General features: G+C 42.4%; 1 protein-coding gene across 2 annotated transcripts in view; it reads left to right on the top strand.

The window, feature by feature from the left end:
* Nucleotides 1-18,516, top strand: part of slc4a4a (solute carrier family 4 member 4a) — a gene marked incomplete at its 3' end in the record, with an annotated part of 72,677 nt that overhangs the window by 34,981 nt on the left and 19,180 nt on the right. For both annotated transcript variants that reach the window (XM_080739632.1, XM_080739633.1), the window contains exons 6-13: nt 1,276-1,352; nt 10,041-10,198; nt 12,997-13,084; nt 13,428-13,615; nt 14,404-14,502; nt 15,031-15,205; nt 16,895-17,028; nt 17,891-18,165. In XM_080739632.1, the coding sequence (XP_080595758.1) occupies nt 1,276-1,352; nt 10,041-10,198; nt 12,997-13,084; nt 13,428-13,615; nt 14,404-14,502; nt 15,031-15,205; nt 16,895-17,028; nt 17,891-18,165 (1,194 nt within the window). The remainder of the gene's footprint in view (nt 1-1,275; nt 1,353-10,040; nt 10,199-12,996; nt 13,085-13,427; nt 13,616-14,403; nt 14,503-15,030; nt 15,206-16,894; nt 17,029-17,890; nt 18,166-18,516) is intronic.

Genomic DNA, 18,516 nt, shown 5'->3' with positions numbered 1-18,516 from the left:
TAGTAAGTTCACCAGACCTAGATTATAAATTCCCCCAGGACCAGCAAGATGTCGCGATAGCTTAGACACCCTCACATGAATCCTAGCATCACTGTTCTGGGCATGTTGTCATAAATAGGCGAACATAGCCAGGCAAGGCATATATATATTAAGGCTGGGACTTTAACTGATTAATTGTGATTAATTAATTACAGAAAATTAACACGATTAAAAAAATTAACGCATTTTAATCGCACTTAGTTTTTGCACCACATAACCTTCAGTTTCAGGCATACCGATCATAGCGATGCACCAACCAAGAAGAGACAACAAACGCAAAGGGAGAAGTAGCTTTGCTTGGCCCAGTGGATGCGAAATGTAGATTTAAAAAACTCACTCGTTGATTCACTCGTACAACAAAATGTGTTTTACTTGAAAAAGAAATGCTTCTCAGGTCAAATATCGATGTGCGATTAAAATGCGATTAATTGCGATTAATTAATCACAGAGCCTGTAATTAATTAGATTAAAAATTGTAATCGCATCCCAGCCCTATATATATAGAGAGAGAGAGATAGATATAGATATATAGATATATAGATAGTATATGGAGGCTTGATCAGGGAAGTTTTTAATTGGTCTTTAGAATAATCTTCTTTAAAGTTCATTTGGATCTAATTCCCTGAAATATATGAACTCTAGATAATAAATATACCTTTTTATTTGTCTGATTTCATAAACAGACCGTTTTTGTTGGCTGCATCATACTGACAACTATGTTATTACCATGTCACTCTTTATGCTTGGGGGGTGGGGTGCCATTTGAAAGGCTACAGTGGCATCAGAATATGCTCTTGTCCAAATCTATTCATGTTTTTCTCGTCCCTTAGGCTGATCAGGTCCCAAAAACTATCAGTGTAATACCGTAGTTTTTCTTTTTTAGCAGAAGGGTGCAATCTCAGACACGGCATGGCAATTTTCTATGCAATTCTTTGGTCCTGAAAGGTTGAGACGGTAAATGTAGTTAATTAGATTGTTTTAGGGACTGTCATAGCCTTTATTTGCAGATAGTCCTAAATGTAGTTTTATTCTGTATTTTCTGCCCAGTGGATTGCATGAAGAATATTCCTCCTTTTATCCCTTGGTGTGTGTACTGGGTAGCCTACTGCATGAAGGGCAAACTGGGCCACTGTCCTTTCTGGGGGTTACTTCCATCCAACCTTGTGTTCAGTTCATACATCAAGCAGGTGATGCTGAGTGCAGCATAACCACTTTGGCTTGCTGTCTTCTAAACAGGTAGTCCTGCCTTGACGCATAAGAACCTCACCTCCAGCAGCATGAATGACATCTCTGACAAACCAGATAAAGAACAGGTGAGTGAACTCGTTATATTCAAATCAAACTCAAATCAAGCTTTATTCATACAGCACGCTTAAAAACGACCGTAGTCGACCAAAGTGCTGCACAGGAATACAATCAAATACAACATTAACCACACAAACCCTACCGTCCCTGTTCTGGGCATGTCATATTAGGTGAATATTCGCTGAAGATATAGGCAAACATTCCGCCGAACGTTCAGCTTCGCCGTAAATAGACAAGAATGTGACCGATGCTAACAAATAATGCAGCAAATTAAATACGCATATCTTCTTCAAATATTGTCGTTGTTATGTATGACACATCATTTAGAAGCATATATTCCATAACTTTAGCTGGAAAATGACGGGGGCCTACGTGCGGCACAAATCGCAGGACCCAGTCACAAATAGGTGAACACTCCGTGAACATAGCGCATGTCAGGCACGTGCACACATAGACATCAAAGGGGGCTTGAGCCCCTGCCCTTTCATCTGTCTGTATCTGCCCTCTCCAGACCATGAATGCAGTTTTTACTATGGTGAAGAAATGCAAATGCCCTCTTTCCATGCCATACCTGAAGGCAGCATTCAAGAGAATTGCCTTGTCCAAACTCTCCTGAGCTGGCATCTTATGTTGAAAGAATTGCCCTGTCTGTAGAAATCCATGCCGTATGGCGTGCGCCACATCCCCAGTATTGACTTGATTATGCTTAGTTCAGTGTGGTATCAAGCACCGAAAATAGCTGACCTCCAAGCTCACAACGCATCGCAGCACAACGCGTTGAGAGCTTGGAGGTCTGCTATTTTCGATATTTCCACCAAAAGGCCCTTTTAGAAATTTCAGCCCCTGCCTCTCTAACATTCTCTGCACGTCCCTGGCGCATGTACATGCCCACAACGCAATGCAGTGTGACACGCTGAAGGCTTGTAGATTGACTTTTTTTTGCTATTTATTTTGCATAGGGTTTAAATGGTTAAAAACAGAGATTGAAAGTCAGTTGTAAACTGAGCCAGTGCAAAGCAACTCAAGAGATCAGCCAGCCAGCCAGCCTGCTGCTTAGGGCTCGTTGTGGCCCTGTCCAAAGTACACTGTCTGTACCAAACCCCCTGCTGTCTTCATCCAGTCTGCACTGGCTGTTCTGAGTCATAGAAGGTGATAGGATCACATAAACGTTACCATGGCCACTTAGAGAGACTTCACAACAGTCGCTCCTATGAATGAGGAGGAGGCCCTGCCACTTCATCAAGTTTTAACATGAGTATTATAGTTTACAGCAGTAATTCTAACCTCGCATGTTGTAGGGTAGGACAGTGGTTCTCAACCTATGGGCCGGGACCCAGGGGGGTCGCCACATTATTTTTGGGGGTCCCCAGGTGATTAACTTAATGTGAAAAATTGTTTTCTCACTCAACAAGTAAACAAAGTTTGAGTAGAACATGCACATTTCTGAAGGCCTTTTTAATACCTCTAAAATGACAACTTAAACATATTGGCCAAATTGTTAAATATTAGGGACAGAAATTGTGAAAATAGAGGCGTTGTGAGCATGTAGATCGGCTATTTTCACATGCCTCAACTCTTGCTCGTCAGGGTGGGGGGGGGATCTGTCGGGTAAGATAAGAGATTGCAACCCCCCTCCCCCCTCCTTCTTCCCTCTATTTGTCTTTGGCGCTCAAAGCATGTCTATCCATATCTTATCCATCCTGTTACTGCAATTTATTATGACTCAACAAGAACCAATATGGCTTGCTCAATGGTGGGGTTTTCTTAATCATTACTTCACAGGGATCATCGCCATGTTTGGTGGACATTTTGGTCAAAATGAAATTCTTGCCACGGACATACAACATTAGCGGACAATAATATGACCAGAAACACATAAAGAGATAGAACTGTATGATCATAACAGGTCTGTAACTCTGAGAGTGTACAAATGGAACCAAATGGACCCTATGGGTCCATTTGTACACTCTCAGAGTTATGGTGTTCTTGTGGACCCTAGTGGACTCATAATGTTCCATAGTGTCGTAGTAATCAGTGTCATCATACATATTCTGAAGAAGATTTGGAGACTTGGCATTAAGTACCGGTAACTGGGTATTATGATCAAAATAAGAACATTATAAGGGTGGGTGAAATGGTGTCAAAAATTCGCCACAGACAAAGCCAAGTCTTTGCCACGGACACATTTGTCCACGTACAGACATATTGATGACCCCTGCTACTTCATTATGCCAAATAATAGACCAATAGGAACGCCACAATGTACAATGAGCCTCATACGCATTTGGACAGTGATGCTTCTGTACAGTCCTGCATGCATACCAAGCGGACTGACAGATACACTGGGACAGTGTGTGTGTGCTGCCGGACTCTCTGACCGACCCCTCCCCCATGCTTTGAACAAAGCTATATCACAGCAGGGATGCGTGCCCAACGTCCTGTACATTCAATGAGTGTGCAACCAGTCACTCATCCATCAAACCATGCATGCTTGTGCATCACACACCACCCTGGTGTGGAGAGCAGTACCTAAGTAGATTTACTCAAGTACTGTACTTACTCAGTTACTAGTTACTCTGTAGATTTCGATTATTATTAGAAAACATACATTAACCACTTAATATATACATAATATATACATTCCGGCCAATTGAAAATAGACGATCTACAAGCTCACAATGTGTCTAGATCGCCTATTTTCTATTTTCAAAAGTTTTATTCATTTGAAAACTTGTGAAAATGGACATTCTGCATAATGAGTACTTTCTACTTTTGGTACTTTAAGTACATTTTGATACCAATACTTTTGTACTTTTACTCCAGTAAATGTCTAATTCCTGAGGTTTACTTGATTGATACTTATTTAGCGTCTGCACTGTTCACCACTGCTCTCCACATCAGCAAAGGTGGAAAAAAGTACTCAATTGTTTTAGGTTGTGCGCTGCACCGTACGACGGACGAAGTATACATTCACTACTAACTGATACGGTCCCGCCCCCTTTTCAGACTGTTTGCAGAAAGAACACATGACCTACTGTAGCGTAATGTTAAACTTCGTTTCATGTCCCCCCATCTTTAAGTAAAACAATTGAGTACTTTTTCCACCTTTGCTGGTGTGGAGAGCAGTGGTTAACAGTGCAGACTAGATCAAGACAGCATGGGGTTTGGTACGGTGTACTTTGGACAGGGCCACAACCATCCCTAAACAGCAGGCTGGCTGGCTGATCTCTTTAGTGGTTTGAGCTGCTTTGCATTGGATCAATTTACAGTTGACTTTCAATCTCTGTCTAACCACCTGAACACTATTATACTGCATTTGGTTGGCCGGTTGAAACACTTTAAAGCAGGGGTCTTCAACGTTTTCAGGCCAATCACCCTTTAGTCGAGAGAGAGATGAAGCAGGGACCCCCACAACCATAGATTCTATATAGTTTCATTGTTTGACAGCACAATCATCAGTTTATTTTGGATTCGTGTCAATTTGTGTTTTCACGAATTGCTGTACTTAGTCTGCTCTTTCTCCCCTCTACACGAAAGCTCTTTGCCGAAAATTGCCGATTTACAAGCTCAAAACGCCTCGCAGCGCAAGGCTTTGTGAGATCTGCTATTTTTGGCTAAAGTTCCCCGAATATGGAGGCTAGGGTTCGAGTGGTTAACACAAAAAGGAGAAAAAATGCGTTTCTATCACACACAGATTTGGAGGACCCCCTGTAGTAACTCTGAGGACCCCCTAGGGGTCCCAGACTCCGTGTTGAAGACCCCTGCTTTAAAGCCTTCTTTGGGGGGCGGCATAGCTCAGGGGTAGAGAAACTGGTATTAGAGCACGAAGGGTATAAATCCCGAAGGGTTCCCAGTTCGAATCCGGGCTCCCCCTGAGTTAATGTCGAAGGGTCCTTGGGCAAGACTCTGAACCCCTAATTGCCTCCGGTGAGTAGGTTGGTGCCTTGCATGGCTTCCTCCGCCACCGGTGTATGAATGTGTGTGTGAATGGGTGAATGTAATGCACAATCTATGTAAAGCGCTTTGGATTAAAAGCGCTATATAAATGCACCATTTACCATTTACCATTTTTGCATAGTTATTACACTTTGGCTTTGTAGAGTAGCAAACCTAGCTACGTGCCAGTGTTGCACGTCTTGTACATCTGCTATTTTTGGTGTGCCACACAGCACAGCATCGTATAAATCAAGCATGAGGAATTGAGGATGCTGCTGCTCTGGAAACTGTAGAGCTACCGTATCCCACAACAGTCCTGGTCTAACGTAACTAAGTGGGTAATGGAAGAGATATTGGTGATGATTACAGTACATCATACAGATTAACTTAACCATTCAGGCCAGAAACACATTTTTGTGTACAGTAGGTAGAAAGGAAACGGGGAGAGAGACAGGAATTGACATGCAGCAAAGGCTGTCGGGATCGGGACCCGAAGTCATCAGATGCTATGTGGTATGCACCTGGACCGCTAGGCCAGCAGGCGTCTCCATACAGATGAACTTAATAAGACCACTGGAGTGCTCAGTCCTTGGAATCACAATCAACACCGAAACACCACTTTTAGCTACAATTGCTCATTGCTCTTTTCCACATAGACACAGCTCAAACTACAGTTCACAGTTGGCATCTGTCCACAGCTTCCAATTGAATCTCATACAGGATATACCGCTGGGACAACTAAATTGGGTCATAGTGGTCTAGTATGAGGTGCTGTGTGACAGAATGTGTGGGAGACAGATTGGAGAACAAGGTAGCTAAGCCCTGCTTGAACCAGTGGTATCACTGGCCTATTAAACGTCCACTGCACTGTTCATGATTTGTATAACTGTGTGGACCCACACTAACCTGTTTCAAACTGGCCTCGTGTGGGAGACTGTGGCGCTTTGCTCTTCCAAAATAATTTATCATCTGGTTCCAGACGGTATATTTGAGGACCAGACAGACCAGATTTATCTGAGTTATTCATTTGTCTTATTTCTAATTTCCTGCGGTCTGCACCATGACAGGCTAATTTCCATTTCAGGTAACCTGAAAATTCTGTCTTAGTTTTCATTCAGATCTTTGACATAATAATTATGTAAGAAACATAAAGGTTCTTGCCTCTATAATGATTTCAAAGGTAATGTGAGACAAATAAGCAGTCCAAGCAACATTTCCCCTGCTTTAATATTAAGCCAAACTTGTACTAAATTTAATACAAATACAGCATTCCCCACTACTGTACTCCCCGTAGCAAGAAACCCAACACCAAATGGCACATGAAGCTCATCAAAGTAAGTGATCCAGGGCTGTGTTAATTGGATTAGCAGTGACTGGACAGATCAGGGCATGTCATTAAACAGGTTTAGTCCTTCGCCATAGCATCCCTATTCTTATCGCATCATTATAACAAAGATTTGGCAAAAATATTCAATCTATGGTAAAAGGTCCATTTATGTAACGCCTTTATCCAAAGCGCAGCATCAAATTTAGGTTGTGGGAACTGACAGCAGCAGGACCAGTTTCAACTTGGTGTTCTTTGCTTGGTCATGTCATTTCAGTTGAAAATGTACAACAATAGCGAGAATAGCCAATACTACAAGCTCACAGCTTGTTAGCTTGTAGTTGCTTAAACTGGCGGACCACGCATGCAGGGAACTATGCAAGTTGTGAATGCATGCCCCAATTAACCGTGTGGGGCATGCATTCGCAACTTGCATCGCTCCATGCTTGCGTGGTCACAGAATAGTCCGGTGTCCTAGTATTTGTAGATACAGAAAGTGGTTAAATGAATACTCAGTATTTCAATGCGTATGTCTTTGCTGTATTTGAGCCTTCATTGTTAACTATATTGAGTGATTTAACGATGATAATAAATACCGGTAATCAGGTGCAATCATTCATTTAGTTGTACATTTTTGCATGGGTACAGTGATGGAAACGAAGAATGATGAGATCTCATCACAAGGGCTGAGGCTAATTATTATTAGTATTTTAATCAGTAATTAAATAATTGAGTTCATTCTGTTGTTATTATTACAAAAAGTTTAACTGCACAACATCTGTCATCCTATTCCATCTGTCCTTGGGTTCTCCGTTGTAAATACTTTCCACTCTGCTTCTGGTGTTTTCAAGTTAATTTGTAACACAGCAGTGTTCCTTCACAGTCTTATCTTAATGTTTATGATTTGTAGTCTTTGAAGTCTTTATATTAATGACTTAAATCTGGACACAGGTATGCTACAGTTGTTGTTATCATTAGAGACAATCTGATGAGGGCATAATATTAGGCTGGATCAAAGTGTAACGTGGTTGATTCATGTGATTATTGTGCAATGAATACAGTAAGTGTCATGGTCACATGACCTGTGTGGGAGGAGGGTTCGTGGTTCAATGACCACTGGAATCTAAAGCTTCGCTGGGTCTTTCAACCATCATTTAACAGAACAAGTTGAAAGACCAAACATCATTATTCACTATCGTTTGTAATTACTGTAGTGTGTGTGTGTGTGTGTGTGTGTGTGTGTGTGTGTGTGTGTGTGTGTGTGTGTGTGTGTGTGTGTGTGTGTGTGTGTGTGTGTGTTGGGTGGGGGGGTTACAGGCATGCACACACGCATGCACCCACATGCACCTTTATGTCAAAAAGCTGCCCTGTTGTTCCACAATTGTGGAATTTGTATGAGTTCAGTAGTTTTTACATCAGTGGTTCTCATACACATACCGGTATATCGTGTGGTATGGGGACCCACAGGGTCCCTCAGGGACCTCAGGGTTGAGGGGGTTCCAGGGGGTCCCCAGCTAAATTTGCCAATATAGCTTCCTAATCACTTTAACGACATTAACCCTATTTTATACTTATTGAGCTTGTATATCTGCCTTTTTCCATTTTGAAAATAAATAAATAAATAAAAACATTTAACACACACATCTTCTCTTGTGGGGTCTCTGCAAAACCTTTTCAGATAACGGCCACATACATATCGATTTAGGGGTCCCTGTTGACGCGGACCATGTTTGAGGGCCACTGGTTTACATAACAGCCAGTTGAAACGACTTTGGGATGTACTGTGGCAGTTCTCTCAGTTTGCACGCCAGTAAAGATAAAAACAGGAACATAATGGACTAGCGCTGCTCTCCAGCATTTCCTTGGAGACACAGAAACAAGCCCTTAATGTCCCGCTGAGCGCCAGGTCTCTCTGACTTCATGTCCTCATCCATCTCCCCATGCCCACCGCACACACACACACACACACACGCACACGCACACGCACGCGCACGCACACACACGCACACGCACACACACACACACACACACACACACACACACACACATGCACCACACACACACACACACACACACACACACACACACAAATGCCAGTGGTGGAAGGTAACTAAATACATTTTACTTAAAGTTGTACTATGTAACTTTTTTTATAAAACAAATCTTAAAATTCTCCTAACTATTAAATCACAAAAGTTTTAGAAGATCCGCGCCGTGAATTTCAGCCTGTAAAGCCTTCTCTATATGTAAACTGAGATCCTTGCCGTGGACCGGATCTCGCGCCAAAATTGCGTCATCACACTACCGGCCAATCACAGCGAGGGTTATACAACTGCCGGCCAATCACAGCGCATCTTGAAGTGGGGTCGCTATGGCAGCCATATTTGTTGTCGCCCGTTTGTACCATCCCTTCTCTAGGTAATTTCGCCTACCAGGCAGGGTGAAGGAGTCCGTATCTCTGGAATTACTGAACGCACAGGAACAAGGGACCCCTTAAAAGATAGATCTCAGCGAGGTGGAGGCAGACGCGGGGGTCTGAAGGTACGAAAAACGGACGAAAGACGCGGACGCGACCGCGGTTTGCTATAGGGCTAATGACCACTAGTTGGGCAACTTACACAGTATGGCTTTAAGTAAAATACAATCCAAATCAACTCAAGTACTGTACCTAATGTACAGATTTTAGATACTTTCAATTTTAAATTATACTCCTTCCACTCCATCTCAGAGGCAAATATCCTACTTTTTACTCCACAAAAAAAACTATTTTAAACTATTATTTATTATTACAAAAACATATACAGCATAACCCCTATTTTAGCCTTATTTTATACTTTGTGTATCCGAATATAGACGATCTACAAGCTTACAAGTGAGCATTGTGAGCTTGTAGATCTTGTAGTTAGATTTGGAAAAAAAAAACTGCATAGTGAGTACTTTTACGTACGTATTTCCACATTGTGGTATTGCTACTAGTTAAAAAAAACAAAAAAAATCTGAGTTCATCTTACTTCCACCTCTGATTTGTTACCACTAATCATTTACCTCCTTCTCCTCGGGTGCCTCCTGGTTTGGTATTTGGCTTGAATGGGAAGGTTTCGGATTCCAAAGACTGATTGCCGTGTTTGATATAAAGCTTGTCTAGTTCCAGGGAAAGGTAGCTTGCTGGTGTGAACGTAACATTTAACGCCTGCCTCCCCTTCCCTACCCTACCCCCCCTCCTCTTCTTTCTATGCCTTTCAGCTGAGGAACAGGTTCACTTTAATCATTATGTAATGCTTTAACTAGTGAAAAATAGCAGATATACAAGCTCGCGCTGCGAGCTTGTAAATCTGCTATTTTTGAAAACTTTTGGACACGACTCTATAAATGTCTTCTTAACGCCTGCCTCCCCTAACCTACCCCCTTCGCTCCCCCTTCTTTCTATGCCTTTCAGCTGAGGAACAAGTTCATGAAGAAGTTACCCAGAGACGCTGAGGCCTCCAACATCTTGGTGGGGGAGGTGGATTTCCTGGACGCACCCTTTGTGGCGTTGGTTCGCCTGAAGGAAGCTGTGATGCTCGGGGCCCTGACAGAGGTTCCTGTTCCCACCAGGTAACCAGCATGCAACAGTGAAACATACTCTAGGAACTCAGACGTCATTTTAAAACACTGGTTCCCAAACACTGGGTCGGTACCCATTTGTGGGTCGGTTTTGGGGTCCTACCAGGGGCGGAGCTATAGGCGATGCAGCCAATGCAGTCGCATTAGGGCCCGGGTGGGAGAGGGCCTGCCACCGCTCCGGAAAAAAATAAAAAAATAATAATAATTAAAAAAAAAATGCCTACCGGATTGAGAAGACACTCTTTTGCCCCTCTTGACTGATTGCCCTATCACATCAGTTGCTTGAGAACAGCTGTTTCCTGTTTACTTTTAGCGGTAGGCATGCTTCTCTCTGCCGTTGTGGTGGAATGGAGCACCCCGTCTGTTTAGCGGTTAAGTCTGTTATCGGTAGTTCTACAGCATGGCTCTGAAACTATTATCTGATTTCTTTGGTGGGCCCGCCGCCCTATTAAAAAAGAAAAAGAATTGTAGGCTACAGAAGCAAGTAGGATATTGTTGTACAGTCCGTGACTCAGAGGAGGAGGATTAGGAACAGAATTTCCACTCAAAGGTAATTAATAGCATTTTATACCATGGGTCTTCAACAGGGGGTCCTCAGACAAAGTTACTACAGGGGGTCCTCCAAATCTTCCAATCCTTTTTATATTAACCACTTGAACCTAGTGTCCATATTATGAGAACTGTAGCCAAAAATAGCAGATCTAAGCTCGTGAGCTTGTAGATCGGCTATTTTCGGCAAAGAGGTTTGTTTTAGAGGGGAAAGGGACAAGTTTATTAGGTAATGATGGTTCAAGTGGTTAAATATCTGAAACACAAATTGACATGAATCCAAAATACACTGATGATTGTGCTGTCAAACGATTAAACTATGGAATCTCTGAACAGGTTGTGGGGGTCCCTGCTTCATCTCTCTCTCAACTAAGGGGTCCTTGGCCTGAAAACGTTGAAGACCCCTGATTTATACTGTACCTATAGTGTTCTGATGGCCGCTGTTGCCTACTGTAGGCTATTTTATTGTGTTGGCAGCCGCTGTGCTGCGCTGTTTCTGACCAATTTTGAAGGATCGTTGGGGGGGGGGGGGGGGCTGTGGTGAAAACCTCGCATTAGGGCCCGGCGGGGGGTCGCTCCGCCACTGGGTCCTACATTTTGTTTTTAATTATTATTATTTTAAAACATACAAAAAAAGTAATTTCATGGATAAATTTAAGGAATTCCATAAATTATAAAACAAAAATTATATATAAAAAAAAAAGTTCAAGAAGAGTGAACATAGCCAATCTACAAGCTCACAACGCGGCGCAAAACGACTTGTTGTGAGCTTGTAGATCTGCTATTTTCACTAGTTTGGGTCCTGGGCAAAGGTCTAATTTCTCTTTTGGGTAACAAGCTAAAATGTTTATACTCTCAAGCAAACGGAGACATAATAAGCTACAATGTTAACCTGTGAGGGAAACATACAAAATATTTACTTCATTTAGACAAATATAGTACTAATCTTAATCTCAATGGATCTTGTCCCTCTACTCTTGCTGTTGGGTGTATACTGTGTGAAACGTTTGGAATCTCCTTATGCGGAGCTGATTGTTGACATCAGGCTGTTCCGGAGGAAATCGGCGCAATCGCTGACTCATTGTGACATCACTTCATAAAAGGCTCTGACATCACGTACTGTTCTTCCCACCGGCTTCAAATTCGGCATGCGCGTTCCCCGCCACAGCAGGGAGTGCAGTGCCCGGCCTCGACCCCACCCAATACGCGATTTTCCGGAACAACGGGTATGATGGGTATTGCCTAACAACCGGAGGGGCATCATTCCCCACGGGTGACAAAGCAAGCAGGCTGCGTATTATTGCAGGGTCCTTAGACAGACGGATACAGAGATATCCATATATAGGCATAAAATGGACGCAGACAGAAATATATTTCCATATATGGGCATAAATGGACACAGGCAAACAGATAAATGGAGTTTGCGTTAAAGAGCGGGGCATTCATTCCTATTTACATCGTTCCCGAGTAGGCCGGTCCCCGACTAGACGATTGGCTGCCCGAAGGGCATATATGGGCATAAAATGGACACAGAAGACAGATACAGAGATCTCCGTATATGGGCATAACATGGACGCAGACAAACAGATATCATTAAAGGGTGGGGCATTCATTCCTTATTTACATCGTTCCCGAGTAGGCCGGCACTGGACTAGATGCTTGGCCGCCCGAAGGGCAGAGATCTCCATATATGGGCATAAAAGGGACACAGAAGACAGATACAGAGATCTCCGTATATGGGCATAACATGGACGCAGACAAACAGATATCTCCATGTATGGGCATAAATGGACACAAGAAAACAGATGGTCAAAACAGGTCGTATGACAACAGGTATAATGGGGTTTGCATTAAAGGGTGGGGCATTCATTCCCTATTTACATCGTTCCCGAGTCGGCCGGTCCTCGACTAGATGCTCGGCCGCCCGTCAGGCAAATACAGGGATCTCCTAGTAATAATAATAAGGATAAGGTCAATTGATACCTTTTATTTAAGGGGACAGAAATGTGTGGTAGAACTTGAACGGACATCCAATGGTTGTCTGATTTCTCTTTTCTGTGCTTCCAATAAAACTTTGATATGGTATAGTATAGTTTATATTAATTAATAGTAAGAATTCCTTAAAAAAAACATGCATCTTTTCTCATATACTTTAAATGCATTACTCTACTCAGTGTCCAAGGTGCACCTGTTGATTAATATACTATTTATTTATTTATTTTCCTTTTTGCCATTTTCAGATTTTTATTCATTCTACTGGGACCTAAAGGCAAAGGAAAGTCATATCATGAAATCGGGAGAGCCATTGCCACGCTCATGACAGATGAGGTATGACTTAAGAAACCTGATTTATACTTACGTACAGTTGTTGTGCGCCAGTGTCACACACTGACAATAGTCGATCTGCATGTGCAAGCTCACAGCGCATTGCATCGTGGCCCCCTGTGAGCTTGTAGATCAGTTGTTTTCGGTGTCTGGATCGAGGGCCACTTCCTTTTCAGCTTATATATTTTCAAAGAAATAAAGACATTTTCATTACATACAAAAAGAAAAAGGACTTAAACAAATTGCCCTTTCGAATCGCAATTTTTAAATGATCGGATTAGAATTGGATTGACCACAGTGAAGAAGCCATTAATACAATGCTGTGCGTCCATCCGTCTCTGTTAAGATCTTCCATGACATCGCCTATAAGGCCAGGGATCGACTTGACCTGCTGGCCGGCATCGACGAGTTCCTGGATGAGGTGATTGTGCTGCCCCCTGGAGAGTGGGACCCTGCCATCAGGATAGAACCTCCCAAATCCATTCCCTCCGCTGACAAAAGGTCTTTATTCATGGACTCACACAGTGCCTCTTTGTAGTCACACACGTGGCTCTTATGTTGTCATCTGCTATTCTGTCTTTTGCTACGTTTGACAGGACAATCGTGTTCGTTCAAAACAGTAGATAGGGTGAGGACATTCATGCTTAGTTATGAATGAATCACCATAATCAGAACCCAGGGGAGGTCATATTAAATGGTTACTCAGGATACTGAGCTATGATTATACTTATTTAATTAAATATAGTTGACTTAATTGCAGGACCCTACAGTAGCCACAGTAATTGTTTTCATGTATATTTACAGTACAGTAATCCAGTGGTTCTCAACCTGTGGGTCGGGACCCCCAGGGGTGTCCCCAAATTATTTCCCCAGATGATTAACCTAATGTGCAAAATTGTTTTCTTACTCAACAGTAAACAAACCAACATAAAGTTTAAATGTATAGAGGGTATCTGCACATTTTTAAAGTGACAATTTAAGGACTTTTTAATACCTCTAAAATGACAAATTAAACATTGGCCAGAATTGTCAAATATTAGAGGCAGAAATAGTGAAAATAGCTGATCTACATGCTCACAACGCCTTCCAACGCGAGGTGTTGTGAGCATGTAGATCTGCTATTTTCACAATAGAACCATGTTATACAAAATGTAATTCCCCAACTCTTAGTGCTCGTCAGGGTAGGGGGTCCCCAGTTAAAATATGACTACCGGTATTTTGCGGGTTGTGGCCTGAAAAGGTTGAGAACCACTGCAGTAATCAATAGTGAAACCCCTCCCTCCCATAAAACGTTTGTGTGTATGTGCATGTGTGTGTTTCAGAAAGAAGGGTGACAACGCACAGATGAATGGTGACATGCCACATGACGGAGGTCATGGAGGGGGTCATCAGATTGGAGAAGAGTTACAGAAGACTGGCAGGTATGACTGCATGACGTCAAACTAAACACAATATGGACGTACAGTACTGGTATACCCAGTATAGGGGAGCAAACATAATCGATAATTTAATACAACTATTGATTCATAATAATAATAACAATAATTGATCACTTTTTTGGTCGTGTCATAGGCGAAGAGCTTTTAAAAATAACAAAACTATTCCGAAATAGCGAGAATAATAGCTGATAGTAGTAATACAAGCTCACAGCTCCTCTGAGTTTGTAGATATACTATTTTCATTCTAGAGACGAGCAACAAAGTATAAAACACCCCTAAAGAGGTTAATCAATTCGCTGACATGTAAGAACAAAGTGTTCAAAAGAAATACAAGTAATATGAATAATCGTGAAGAACATAATCAATAGCTAACTGTGTCATGAGAAAACAACACATTACTACAGTAATTCGGAAGGCTCTTTTTGTGTTCTTGTGGTCGATGTTGTTGTGAACATCTGCATTCCTAGGATGTCATTAAACAAAATGTGTGGTCTGCTTCTGTCGTTCCAGGTTTTGCGGTGGTCTCATACTTGATATCAAAAGGAAAATACCGTTCTTTGTCAGCGACTTCACGGATGCATTTCACATCCAAGCCCTGTCTGCCATTTTGTTTATTTACCTGGGAACTGTGACAAATGCCATTACCTTTGGTGGTCTGCTGGGAGATGCTACAGAAAACATGCAGGTCAGTCATTTATCTGACATGTTTGGTAATGGCTGATTATACTAGATTAGGTTAGGGAACCTTATTTCTGTGTGGTTCCTATCATCTTACCATGTTGGCCTTTGGCCACCCAATGCTGTGGTCACTCAGTGATCACTAAGGGAATAAAGGGACTAACAGTGGTATGTGCTGAATGCCTGCATCGATCCAAGCTTAACATATGAAGCCTTTGCTCAGCAGCACCATGTAAAATGTTGAATTCACATCAGCAACGGCGAAGACATTTGAGCAGTGTAGAATCTGACTGCTAGCTCAAATTCGCTCCGGTTCATTTTTTGACGCCGTCCGACGCCGGCACGACGCCGTCATTTTGGTGGAGCCCTGGCCTAAGAGAGCTCAACCCAGGAAGGAGACTTGCACAAATACAGACACTTGAGTACAGTATACATTTTAGTTAAGAAATAGGCCACGCAGTTGCTCAATCTTGGTTCATTTTAGATATGCTGTACAACTGCTAGTTTGTCTACGCCTACTGTACTCCACTCCTGCTTCAGGGCACCGCATGCTTCTGGTTGGCTAACACTCGGTCTCGCCGCACAGCGGCATGCGGAAAAGTTTAACAATTCTCAACTATGCCACTCTGTGTTTTATCGGCTCCCCCTTGGGGAGAAAATGGGGAAAAAGCACAGGAGATACAACGATCTGATAACAAAACCCATTAAGACAAATACCAGTAAGACTCCCTAATCGGGAGATAAGCGACCGTTGGTCGCTTATCTCCACAAATAGGCCAAAAGTTTGTTTTACCAATTATTACACTCTATGTGAACATTTACATCAACAAATCCTAGCAACCAACTGTTTACCCTACTAACCAACTGTTTACCATAGCAACCATGTTTTTTACCTTAGCAACCAACTGTTTACCCTAGCAACCAACTGTTTACCACAGCAACCATGTTTTTTTTACCCTAGCAACCAACTGTTTACCCTAGCAACCAATTGTTTACCATAGCAACCATGTTTTCTTACCCTAGCAACCAACTGTTTACCCTAGCAACCAACTGTTTACCATAGCAACCATGTTTTTTACCAACTGTTTACCCTAGCAACCAATTGTTTACCATAGCAACCATGTTTTCTTACCCTAGCAACCAACTGTTTACCCTAGCAACCAACTGTTTACCATAGCAACCATGTTTTTTACCTTAGCAACCAACTGGTTACCATAGCAACCACTGTTTTAGACCACTGTTTCTTGCCGGTCTTATATAAGAGTCATTTGTGTACGGTGTGATGTCATACTGATGTCAGCAGTGTGATGTCATACTGATGCGGAGATATGAGCAGGGCAAAGGTGTGACGTGTGACCGACGGACGGACGGCCGGTGGAGGTTTTGATACTAAACTGCGCCCTAACGGTCGCAATAAATTCTCCTTCTACAACACTGCTGATTTTTGAATGTTTTTTTTTCTTTTTTAATATATATTTTGCTTGCTATTTGTTATGTCCATGAATTGAATACCAAGGACTTCTGACGTAAAAAAGACGGTAAAAGGATTTATTTGGGATGCTCATTTTAGGCAGGGTGTTTAACTGTACTTGTACCGTACTACATTTTTTATTGTATTGACAATACTTACTGTACTGTTCTCCATTTTTGTCTAATAAAATACTCAATCAATCAAAATGTCCCTCTGTGTGTGCAGGGAGTGTTGGAGAGCTTCCTGGGAACGGCGATAGCCGGTGGCGTCTTCTGCCTGCTGGGTGGACAGCCTCTCACCATCCTCAGTAGCACGGGCCCTGTCCTGGTCTTTGAACGGCTGCTCTTCAATTTCAGCAAGTACGTGTGTTTGTGGGAGGCAGTCACAACATGTTAAAGAAAGAAATGTATAACTGTTAGTATTAGTATATTGTTGTTGTCGGATGGAAACCTTGTATGTCCAAAACGTCCGTTTTGTATTTATCATTTTTAAAACTATTTGTGTTCTTGTAGATATGCTGTTTTCACTACTTTTATGCGACAGCCTTGTATGATGAAGCAGGGCTTTACTTTACAAAAAAACAAAAAACATACACATTTGAAACTTCTTCCCGACAGTGACGATATCATTCACCATTGTCTTTGTTATAGTTGTGGTGTGGACTCTGCCATCCACATTGATTCAGAAAGACTTTTTAATCTACATCTTTAAAGGGGCCATGACATGTGGCTTTTTTCAAGTTTCCTGACCTCAATTACACCCCCCAGAATTAACATTCAACATTCTGTGGTTTTTCTGTAATCTGTAGTTTTTGGAATAATTAGGATCAGAAAAGTGAGTTAATTTTCCTCTGGACCTACGCATCATCATCCAGGGGAGGATGTGGTTGTAGGGGAGGGTGTATCACCTTTGATGTTACTTTCCACTGTGTTTGTATCCTTCCAATGCACCATTTACCATTTAGGCTACCATTTACCAGTTCAGTTGTTGCGTTCACCCTCACCTGCAACCACATCCTCCCCTGGATGATGATGCGTACGTCCAGAGGCAAATGAACCCATTTTTCTGAGCCTAATTATTCTAAAAACTAAAGATTACAGAAAAAACACTGAATGTTGAATGTATGAATTTTTGGGTGTAATTGAGGTCAGGAAACATGAACATTTATTATAGTTATGAGGCTTAGCAGTGGATGACCGTTCTCTGTTTGCTCCTATAAAGAGAACATGAGTTTGACTACTTGGAGTTCCGCCTGTGGATCGGCCTGTGGTCCGCCTTCTTCTGCCTGGTTCTGGTGGCCACCGACGCCAGCTACATGGTGCAGTACTTCACCCGCTTCACAGAGGAGGGCTTCTCCTCGCTCATCAGCTTCATATTCATCTACGATGCCTTCAAGAAGATGATCAAGCTCTCTCACCACTACCCCATCAACCCAGACTTCAGGGAAGACCTTGTGACGCAGTACGACTGCCTCTGCATGGCCCCCGCCATTTTAGGTAAGGCCGCAAATAGAGATATGGGACGATAAGCGATATTATCGTTTATCGTGATAAGAAACACTCTTTTGTGGAGATTTAATTTATCGTGAAATCGTCCTCCGTCATGCACTGGGATCAATTCACCTTATTTGCAACTATTTTTCAAATTAATGCGTTGTGAGCATGTGGTGAACTATTTTCGGCAAAGGTATTTATTGTAGCCCATGGTCAATTAGTGCAGCGGTGACCTAAAGGTTAGAGAATTGTGCTTGTTGCCAAAAAGGTTCCACTCCCCTCCCCCCCAACACAGCTGAAGTCTCCTTGAATAATACACTGAATCCCCAACTGCTGTGTTGCAGCTCAGTGGCC

The sequence above is a fragment of the Nannobrachium achirus genome, assembly GCF_963921795.1.
Source record: "Nannobrachium achirus genome assembly, chromosome: 12".
Classification (NCBI taxonomy): Eukaryota; Metazoa; Chordata; class Actinopteri; order Myctophiformes; family Myctophidae; genus Nannobrachium; species Nannobrachium achirus.
Note: the sequence above shows the minus strand (reverse complement) of the source record. Positions and strands in the feature narration are given on the sequence as shown.